General features: G+C 32.1%; 1 protein-coding gene across 1 annotated transcript; it reads right to left on the minus strand.

Moving 5' to 3' along the window:
* Window positions 1–7,771: 7,771 nt before the first annotated feature.
* On the minus strand, window positions 7,772–8,131 carry LOC110875827 (classical arabinogalactan protein 5-like). The gene has a single exon (XM_022124026.1). The coding sequence runs from the start codon at window positions 8,129–8,131 to the stop codon at window positions 7,772–7,774; it is 360 nt and encodes a 119-aa protein (XP_021979718.1).
* Window positions 8,132–11,870: the final 3,739 nt, after the last annotated feature.

The raw sequence follows: 11,870 nt of genomic DNA on the forward strand, positions 1-11,870 counted from the left end.
TGAAAAATGAATATTAATATTAATATTATTAATATTAATATTAATATTAATATTAATATTAATATTAATATTATTAATATTAATATTAATATTAATATTATTAATATTAATATTAATATTAATATTAATATTAATATCGGTATTAAACTACATACACATTTTTCTGAAAGGGAATAGTTGAGTTGTGTGATTGGCCAGAATGGCGACAAGCAATTAGCTCATTTTTTTTAAGTTAGTATATATTAATTGATTGCAAACTTAAAGAGTAATAGTGTCAAACAACTCTTGACAATTTCTTATTGGTCCAGACAAATTACGAATTTGCCCTATTTAAATTTATAGTTTTATCATTAGTTTTGTTTTTTCCTCTAACAACCAAATTACGATTTTTCCTCATTTCAAATTTACAGTTTTGTCACCGTCTTACTCCTGTTAAATTACAATTTTGCCCCCAATGTAAACTTATAGTCATGCCATTGTTTTAATTTTTTTAACAAGGCTATGGTAGTGTTTTGTTTTAATTGATTGACCGTCTGACACACTCTTATTTGTTTTGCTCCAAGTTTAAAATCATAGTATATCCATCGTTTTAGTTTTTTTAGTAAAAGTATGGTAATGTTTTGTTTTAGTTGGTTGACTTAATGTATTTTTTTTTTGAAATCGTGTTATAAGTAGTATGTACAAGTAACCGAAACATTGACGTACATGTTATGAGAGTGAAATATTTGGCTTAGTGCCCCGCAATGCGGACGGAGCAAAATCTAGTTGGTATAGATAGTTGGTCAATTTTGATACATACTTTATCAACATTTTCCAAATATACATAAGAGGTGCTCGGTGTATTTGTTTTTATATTGAATTTCAATAAAAGAAATCATATCAAAATTATTGTTTACTTAAATTTGAGTTAAAATGAAAATAATAGAAGAATTAAAATTTTAATTTTTTCAATCATGTCATACGATTGGTATGATAGAGTCATGTGATAAAATCATAACTTAAATTAAAATTGAGTTAATTGCCAAAATCGTCCCTGATGTTTGATCACGTTTGCCATTTTCGTCCAAAATGATACTTTTGTACCAAATTGCCCCTAACGTTTGTAATTTTTTACCATTTTCATCCAAACCACTAACTTAGTCTATTTTTTCTGTTAAATTGAGGATATTTGGATGAAACTGGCAAATATAAAACCACAGGGACGATTTTGGCAATTTACTCAAACCCTTTTTAATTTCTTTTATTTAATTATTTTTGTTACATATATAATAAAAAAGAATATACATGGAGTTTTTAGAAGAAAAATTAATAGTTTTGTCACATAATTTTTATAAATTTTCATCTAAATCACTAATTCAGTTTATTTTTTCTGTTAAGGTGAACGATGTTTTAAATTTTATAAATTAAGACATAAATTAATTTACAGCTTCTTTATATAAATTAGTTTTATAAAGAGACAATGTCATTGGTGTGCAACACATAACAATCGATTACAGCTTTTAGTATTTATCAGTTGTAGAGATAGAAAAAAATTGTAAAACGTTACAGATTTTTTAAATGTGTTGAGCACCTAGGAAATATGTTGGTAGAAATAAAATATTTATTTAATTAAGATTATGAGGGTAACTAACTAATACTTATTCTGAGTACCTTGAGTAAAAAAACTTTTGGTTCATACCATTATAATTACAATTTGGTGGGTAATTTTAAGGTTCGGTAACGATACGTTGTTTGACAGGGGGGAGCACTGGCTTCTGTTTTTCCTTAGGAGCGAATTTAAAAGAGTAGAAAATGAATTATAAACTTGGTACATATGATAAGATTTTTTTATTTGACCTTTTTCAATAAGGTCATCAGCATTTTAGTTTTATAAAATTTAGAGGTATAAGTAGATTTTATTTTTATAAAACTGATCTATATAAAAAATTAGAAATTAATTTCTGTCTTAGTTTATAAACATCATTCGCCTTAATACAAAAATTAACTTAGTGGTTGGATGAAAATTTATAAAAATTTTGTGACAAAGCTATTATTTTTTTCATATAAAAATTGCATGTATATGCTTTTTTATTATATATGTAAGAAAATTATTTAAATAAAAGAAATTTAAAAGAGTTTGAGTAAATTTCCAAAATCGTCCCTGTGGTTTTATATTTGCCAGTTTCATCCAAATATCCTCAACTTATCAGAAAAAATAAACTAAGTTAGTGGTTTGGATGAAAATGGCAAAAAGTTACAAACGTTGGAGGCAATTTAGTACAAAAGTGTCATTTTGGACGAAAATGGCAAACGTGCCCAAACATCAGGGACGATTTTGGCAATTAACTCATTAAAATTTTAATTTTCCAATCATGTCATACATTTGGTATGACGTAGTCATATGATAAAATCATTGACTTCTGTATACGAATATCAAATCCGAAAATTAAGTCCAACTTGCATATTCTATTGGAAAATGAAGATCTAATCCCTTCACATCGTAAATACAAAGTGTTCCGTATTTAGTAGATAGTTAAGTTTGGATTGTAATTAGAATAGTTTAGCAAGTGAGAGGACTAGAAGCGACTAAACGAAAGTCTGCAACCTACACATTTAACGAATCGACGCCTTCATCATACGCATCGATTCAAGAAGTTGGCAACATCCCAGGTCAAAAAAGGACGAGACATTTTGAGCAAGAGACACATCCAGTCATCGCACCTCTTCGATTAGTATAAATAGGATTAGATTTCTCATTGTAAACAATTTATACATGTACTAAACATTTAGATTATATACAAGTTATTTCATTATTCTAAAGATCAAAGATCAAGTTGTTGGCAATAATTGGTATCAGAGCATCGGGCTTTAGGCATCGGGAATCGCAAGGCAAGTCGCAAGAATAATTCGCGATCACAGGTTACATCCTCTTATTATTCATCCGCAACCAATTTGATTCTAGCAGTCAAACCAGGGTTCTTTTCGAAATCATGTTAGGGTTTTTTGGATTCGGGTTATAGTGCGAACAAGTTAGTCATAAAAATTCGGATATTCGATATTCAATCATTCGCGGATAAAAGAATTCGAAGGTTTATTGAATTCAATTGAATTGAACTTTACTAGTACAGTGGTATGTATTAGCGATCAAGAAAATTTAAGAAACAAGAAAGTAAGTGTTGATCCCATATAAGATGCTCTTTAACTATGTATGACAATAGATTTCAACAAGTATGAAACTATTGTGCGGAACTAGAAATCAAACTTTCAAGAAACACAACTTACAGAATTTTCAAGTATATATATCACTTTGGAAAACAAAGTTATTGATTGTTACAAATAGGGGTGCAACCGAGCCAAGCCCGAGCTCGACCAGGCTCAAGCTCAAGCTCGTTTAACATATGAAAGCTCGAGCTCGACTCGATTCGAGCTTTATTTCTAAAGCTCGAGCTCGGCTCGAAGGTAATTTTTCAAGCTCGAGCTCGGCTCGGGCTCGACTCATTTAGTATTTATTAATTTATTTATATTACTTATAATTATTATATTATACATATAATTTAGTTATTTTTTATATTTATATAAAATAATAATTATTATTATATAAATATATGTTTAATATCTTAATAAAAATATATAAACAGAATGCTCGTTTAGGCTCGCGAGCCTGCTCGAGCTCGATAAGCGAAGCTCGGGCTCGAGCTCGTTTACTAAATGAGCTTGTTTTTAGGCTCGAGCTCGTTTATTAAATGAGCTTGTTTTTAGGCTCAGGCTCGAGCTCGTTTAAGCTCGGCTCATTCGAGCTTTTTTTTTCGAGCCAAGCTCGAGTAGCTCTGCTCGTTTGCACCCCTGACGTATAAGATTGTAAAAAAAAAGTGTAGCTTCATGTGAAATGTTCTTATAACTGTATAATGGTATCAAATCAAGTCTATAAATTACAATAAATCAAAACTATCTTAAGTCATATGACTTTCTCTTAAGTTATTAATTGTCACGTATCATTATTATACTCCTTATTGTTTTGATTTAGAGGGAAACACAAGACTTTTGTTACTCTTCTTTTCTCACATATTTTAAAGTAATTAGACTTTCATTTTTGTGCTGATCATTTCCTTTTGAATATGATTGCAAATCACAGATCTTAATAAATACAATAACCTTTTAAAAATAATTGTAATTAATATAAACAGACTTGTAAAAATTTTAATATATATTTTACGCAATCAATATACTTTAAATTACTTTTTTTGTTTAAATAAATTAATATAATAATTATTACCTTTTGTGTATTATTGTTATTTTTTAATAAAATCTTGAACGATAACTAAACATCATTTTCATATTTAAAATGTTTACATATCTTATAAATAAGGGTTATTGGATTTTAATAATCCAAAGTTTCATCAGTTGGCTGATAATAATCCCAACTTCAAAAATTCCCTATAACAATCCCAACTTGTAAGATTTTGGCCCCCATCGATCCCTTTCTAACTGGGTTGTTTTTGATGACGTGGACGCTGATGTGGATGCTGATGTGTAAAAAATGAGCTGCTTGATTATGTGGAGGATGATGCAGATATTGATATGATATATACACACACACACTCACCATCTTCACCACCACCACTCCACCTCCTCACTAGCACCATAACCACCACCACCACCACAACCACCCACTGCACAACCACCGTTTTCAAGCCCCTCAGACCACCACCTACCACCGTTGCACCAACTAACAACTTCCATCTCCACTGTAAACCTCCACCGCTACAACCCCTAACCTTCAACCATCTCAACCGTAAACCTCCACCCTCGAAACCCCCCAACTTGCAAATTTTATCAAACACGGCATGCTCGTAGGTAGCCATGGAAAACTCCATTCGTCGGAAAATGCCATTCGTCATTCCGATGAATCTTCGTCAATCGATGAGCATATTCGATGATGAATCAATGTGGTGTTGCATCGACAGGCACGGTTCAGATAATGTTTGACCTACAACCGTGCATTTGATTGGCAATTTGACCTGCAACTCATTCAAAATTTCAAATGATGGATCTGACACTCTGATTGAATCGATACAATTGAGTTAAAAGACATGAACTTTATCACATAATATATTAATGGATGCTGAGAATTTGATTTTGCGGGTTAAAAGATTAGTGGGCTGTTGGAAAGGATTCATGGGTATGGTGGAGATGGCGATGGTAGGTGGTGGTAGTGGCAGTGGTAGAGATGGCAGTGGTGATGGCTGGAGATGACTGCGGTGTTTGCGGGGATGGTAGTAGTGGTGGGTGGTGGAGATGATCGTGGTGGTGGCTGAGGGTGGTGGTGGTGGTGAGGTGAGGTGGTGATAAGAGTGCTAAATCATTGTCCACGTCAGCAAATACTAAAGTTGTGTGCCACATCTGCGTCCATGTCTGCGTCCACGTCAGCAAAAACTAACTGGGTTATAACCCAGTTAGAAAAGGATCGATGGGGGCCAAAATCTTACAAGTTGGGATTGTTAGAGGGAAATTTTGAAGTTTGGATTATTATCGGCCAACTGGTGAAACTTTGGATTATTAAAATCCAATAACCCTATAAATAAACAACAATTTGATGTTTAGCAAATAATTATTAATTAAAGTCAAACACAATCACTATTAAAGGTTTGATTATACTTAAAAGAATCGATTTTTGCTCATGACAATTGTATATGACATATCAAGAATAAAAAGAAGACACAAATTCAAGTAGACAAAGATTAAAAACGTTACAAAAAAAGACAAAAAATGTGGTATACAAAGAAATATTAGAGATTAATAGATTGCTTATATGTTTGTTACTTACCAATGAGGTTGGTGACTCAATGATAAAGACAAAATCTTTTAGGTACACTTAGATTTGAAGGTCTTAGATTCAAGATTTCAAGTCCCACATACAACCGAAGTAATAAATAACAAAAAAGACTTTTATATTGTAATTTAACTTTTTCACACATTTAATGTGTTATTTCGTTTTATTATAAAAAGAATTATATATACATATATATATATATATTCTATAAAGTAAAATATATTATATAAAATGACCTATGATTTTTTCGTACTTATTCGTTAATGAGAAACAACTTCGTGTTAAAGATTAGGGGGTGTTAAAATCTGTTAATAATCGTAACACAGAAAACAATTTTGAATATAGTAGCATCTACAATTATGTGTATTTTATTAAATTAAAAGATTTAATAAAATTATTTTGTTTATATAGTTCGCGTAATACACGGATCTTAAACTAATAAAGAAGAGTAAAGTACACGGATGGTCCCTGTGGTTTACCAAAATTTTGAATTTAGTCCCTAGCTTATCAAAAGTACACGGATGATCCCTATGGTTTGCACTTTGTAACGTATTCAGTCCCCAACCAACAAATCTAAAGGCCCTAGCATGTCCAAGTTAGGGACTAAATGCGTTAGCAAGTGCAAACCACAGGGACCATCCATGTACTTTATGGAAAAATCTAGGGGCTAAATGTATTACAAAGTACAAACCACAAGAACCATTTATTTACTTTTAAAAAACTATGAACTAAATTCAAAATTTTGATAAACCACAATAACCATCCATCCGTGTACTTTACTCAATAATGAAAAAAACAAGAACGTTTAACCTTTAAAGGTTTAGTGGATTGTAAAGATGAGCACAATTTCACATGGGTTTCTATGATATCCAGCTATAGTCCTGTGTATTACCGACACCTCAACCAAACCTAAAACCTAAATCAAAACAAACACCACCCCACGTCCCCACCCCACCACATCCCATCTTTTTATACAAGTGTAAAAAGACACGTACCCACCTCCTCACGACCACCCTACACGCTTCACCCTAATTACAAAAGTCATTATATGATCAAACTTTGCTTCATCAAAGTATATTGACCCAATTTTAAGCAAAAAAATAGGGGGAACATTAACCAAGTAATAACAATAACAATGCTGCCGTCACATTAACATAAGATTTTATGTTCGTTTTCGTTCATTAAGAAAATAAACATGTTTACGAACGGTTTATGAAACCCAAACGGACAAATAAATTTAGCGAACGTGACGAAGGATAAATGTGGATGACCCACAGATTAGCACAGAAACTTGAATATCTTATTATGAAACGGAGTAAATTCGTATTTTTCAATGTAAATAGTGAAAAAGAAAAGGATAATAATGCATAAACTCTTATTGTGGAAGAGAGGTGAGTCGTATTCTTTAATGTAAATAATGAAAAAAAAAAGGAAAATGATGCATAAACAAGATGAAATAGGTTTTCTAGTTTGATGATTAGGGTAATAAATAATAATATAAAAAGTATACATAAAATATATGGAACTACAAAAATCTTTAATTAAACACAACACACGAACGTAAAACACGCACAAATAAACAAATGTTCACAAACAAACACCTTACGTCCTTACCAAGCATTCACAAATACAATTAAACGAACGAGATTTAACCAACGAGATTTTTCGTTTATGTTCGTTCGTATGTTCATTTTACGAACGTAAACGAACTTGCCGCTAAACGAATCAGGAATAAATCACCAAATCATAGAAAGAAAGAAAAAGAATTCATAAATTTAATATAATAATGATAATAATATTATACGGTCAGTAATCAGTATAATCATCATACAATAACCTAAAACCAATAATAATACCCATCATAATCATAATAATAATAACAAAAAAACCTAAAAATAATGTAAGAATAATAATGAACTCCAAATCAGCAACGTATCAAACTCCAAAAATATCTCCAGATCTCTACATAACCAAAGCAGCACCAAACGCAACAATAACAAAACATCCAACAGCAACTTTGTTCAAGCTACCGGAGCTCGGCGGAGAAGTAGGAGATCCAGCAGGAGAAGATAAACCAGCCGGAGACAGCGCCGGAGAACCACCAGGAGCAAGAGAGGTCGGAGGAGCAGGTGGAGAACCTAACGGTGATTCCGTCGGTGTTGAAGTCGGAGCGGCCGTTGGCGGAGAAACGACGGGGGGCGGCGGCGGTAAAGTCGGAGAAGCAGTCGGCGAACCCGTCGGAGATGCGGTTGGTGATTGAGAAAGAGCAGATCCGGCGATCATAGCGAACAGGATAACCATAACAAGTCCAGAAGACGTCATTGTTGTGGTTTTGAAAAGTTCCTTGTTGTGAAATTCTCTAGAGAGAAAGTGTTTTCAGAGAGAAGGTAGGAGACGTTGAATGATGACGAGACGATGAGGGTTTATATACAGGGTTTTGAGTCGGTTTTCTGGAGAGGAGAAAATAATATCAGCTGTTGGTTAATTTTTGAGGATTCCGCGTTAAGTAAATCAGGGTCAAAACCGACTTACACGTTTCCATGATGAATATAATCTCAGCCGTAGAAAGAGGGGCTGTTCTGAACCGTTAGATAAACGAACGACTTTGGTTAAGGTCGTCGATTAGTGAGGTATAATATGTTGTTTTATTTTAGATGTAATATATAAAATTTTAAATAAATGTTGAATTCGAGGTTACCGTTATAATGAGGCACGTTGTAGGGCTCATTTATTTAAATAATTCAACGGGAAACACAGATGCCTTTTATTTTTATTTTGACTCTCACCAAAGTATCTTTCCTTCTTGGGGTCTACTAAAGGTACCCCACTTGTTACTTTTTATACCCTTTTTTCAAAAAATCACATTTAAAATTATCATATTTACCCCCTAAACAAGTCATATTTTTTAAAGTATTCTTTTTTTGTTACAATACAAATTCAAAAGTGTAAAAATATATTATAGACGTTTTAAAAAAAAATGTTTATTTTTATGTTTGTTTAAAAAACCAAATTTTTTAAAAGGTTTTCAAATACTTTTTACACTTTCTCAAATAGTATTGTGATTATGTTTTCTTTTGTTGAACATCTTTACAAATTACTAATAACGTTTTTTCATATAAAAACAATAATAAAAAAACTTTTGAATTTTATTTTTGAAAAAAAGTCTACATTATATTTTTTCCTCGTCTAGTTTGTATTTTAAATGTCTTATATTTATTATTTTTAATATTTTAAAATGTTTTTTTTTATTTTGGAATGACTTGAAGTGGGTATCTGATGCGTGGTCGAAAACTGATGATTATTTGTAATTAAGTTTATGCTTTTACGTGACTTTTGGTTTCCAATAACCTTTTTTTTTATTACAAAAAAATCCAAATATATTTTTGAAATCAACCAGTTTGATATATTTTTTAAATGAAGAAGAGAAATATTTGTGAATCAACCATATCCATTTGTTTTGCTTTAGAAAAGTGTTCACTTCGATCCAAGTCTTAAACTGGTTTTAACTTGTTTATAACATATTCTTTACACTAATTAAATTTGAATTTATATAGATTGTTAATTTATAGTTTGATAAAATAATTTTAGTATCTATTGTTTATTTGTTCACTTACATAGATGGTCTGTAAACGCTATTTTAAAAGAATTTTTTTTGTACTTTTTTGATAAATAAAAATTGTTAATTATTTTATAAGCACGTCAAAAGTATTAAAAAAATATAAAAGTCTTTAAAATAAAAACTAGACGAGGAAAAAACATAATATAGACTTTTTTTCAAAAAGAAAGTTCAAAACCTTTTTTAGTATTTTTATAAGAAAAAATGTTATTATTTATTTGTAAAGATGTTCAATTAAAAACGTAATCAAAATACTATTTGAGAAAGTGTCTTTAGAAACAATATATGAAAACTTTTAAAAAATATGATTTAAATAAAATTAAAAAATAAATATTTAAAAAAATGTCAGTAGTCTTTTTTTACACTTTTGAATTTGTTTTGTAACAAAAAGAATATTTTTTAAAATGATGATTTGTATAGGGGGTAAATATTAAAAGTTTTAATGTGATATTATAGAAAGGGGGTATAAAAAGTAATAAGAGGGGCGTATATTTAGCCTACCCCTTCTTTCTTTTTTAAATTAAACTTCACTAGAACAAACCTTCGAACCAAACGGGCAAAGGACTAATATATAAACAACACCCCTGACTTAAACGGGCAAAGGGCAAGGAAATTACAAAATGTACAAAGGGTATTTACACCATTCCGTCCAGCTAATATACTTACATGAGGATCTATTTTTAACCCAAACGTAACCTTTTTGTGATAACTCGAGTTTCCGACGTTTCACTCTCGCACTTATTACTCGTTAACTGATTAGTTTTTGATGTGTTTGACTCGTAATGTACGTTGAATTATAATTTGAAATGAATGATGAGTTGTTATATGTTAAATGCGTGTAGAGTCGGATAACATAAACCTAATTACTTAAGCGTGGAACAACCCGACGAAACAAAATATGTTTCGCCATAAGTCTACTCGACGAAAAGGAGTTCTGTTTTGCCGACCCGTCAAATTCATCGAGGCCCAGTTACGGCCCACACTTTTATGCGAATATGTATATATATTAGATTAGGGGAATGGTTAAAAAAAAAATTATAAAACCCTAGTCTTCTACAAAACTAGCGACGGCAAGGATACACCGCTCCCGACGGACGCAACATCCCATTCAATCGTCTGAATCAAATCAAAATCTCGGTTAGTATTGATATAATTGTGATGTCTTGGTGATTGTGTTGTTTAATGAAAGGAAGTTTGGTAATTGTATGTGCCGATAGTATTGCCTGCCGCGTGTGAACTTGTAGCTCTGTGTGCACCTCCTCGAATATATTTTTTTTTATGTTTGATAGTGGACAGAATTTCATATCATAAATGCATGTGATCAGTAGCCATGTGATAGTTCATAGGAAGGTGTAAATTGATAAAGTTCTGATCATTAGTGTCGGCTAGGTTATTGTGAATTGACCCACCTTTATAATCGGTCCAATAGCAGGGAGTTGCTACTTATATTAGGTCAAATGCCATTAATGGTCGGTTCACTAAGTGATAGTGGGTCAAATCGGTGGTCGATGGTTGGGCATGGTTTACTACCGATTTGAATGTTGATATGTATTAGTGATCTGATAATCCATGTGTTTGCATATTATGGTCCCATCACAAATGTTCATAGTAATTATTAAACATTGTCAGACATTGATGTGAACATTATAAAGTATATATATAATAATGGAATCAATGTTGAGGAGCTATGTTACTGGTAGTAGTGGACGGCAAAAGAACGGGATTGGCCATAGAATCGGCCCAATCCTTTTGTTACACTCAATATTGTTATAAAATCATCAAGTGAAAGGCTTTAAAATTTGGGATTTAATTTGTGCATGGCAAAGTCAAATGTGTCAGACCCATTAGATTGGTTAAATGAATGTGGCATGTGGAATTGGCGGCTGGCTGTTGTTTAGGATCAAGATCAAAGTTTAGTAGGTTGCAAATGGAGGGTCATGTGTGTGATGTTTCATTGGTGGGCTTGGGTGGTCAAATGAATGCTATTGGCTGGGATTTCGGTCCAGTAGATCATGTGTGCCAACCGAATTACATGGAATTGGTGGCGGCTATTTCTTTTACATAAAATCATTCCACTTTGTTGACTAACAATATTCTTGGGCGGCCACATAGTTTTATTGGGTGTAGTGGGCGGCCAAAGATGGCCATTCACTGATTTTAGCGGCCACTAGTAATAGGGTGTCAACCAAATAAATTTTTTAGAAGTAATATGGTGAATATCGTAGCCGCTGTTTTGACGAAACAGAATTTACACCGACGAATCACGGTTGACGAAACTGGAACTTGATTTCGCCAGGGGTAGTTGGCGAAACAAAGTATGTTTTGCCAAAAAGTATGTTTTGCCAAAAAGTGTGTTTCGCCAAATGTATAACCTGCCCAGTAACTCAGTCTAATCCTGTTAAATATTAACTGAGACATATAACTGCTGTTACGTAAGTGATGTGC

The sequence above is a fragment of the Helianthus annuus genome, chromosome 9 (genome assembly GCF_002127325.2).
Source record: "Helianthus annuus cultivar XRQ/B chromosome 9, HanXRQr2.0-SUNRISE, whole genome shotgun sequence".
Classification (NCBI taxonomy): domain Eukaryota; kingdom Viridiplantae; phylum Streptophyta; class Magnoliopsida; order Asterales; family Asteraceae; genus Helianthus; species Helianthus annuus.

Excerpts from the sequence above, each read along its gene's own strand:
- LOC110875827 (XM_022124026.1), bottom strand. The coding sequence starts at position 8,131 with ATGACGTCTTCTGGACTTGTTATGGTTATCCTGTTCGCTATGATCGCC.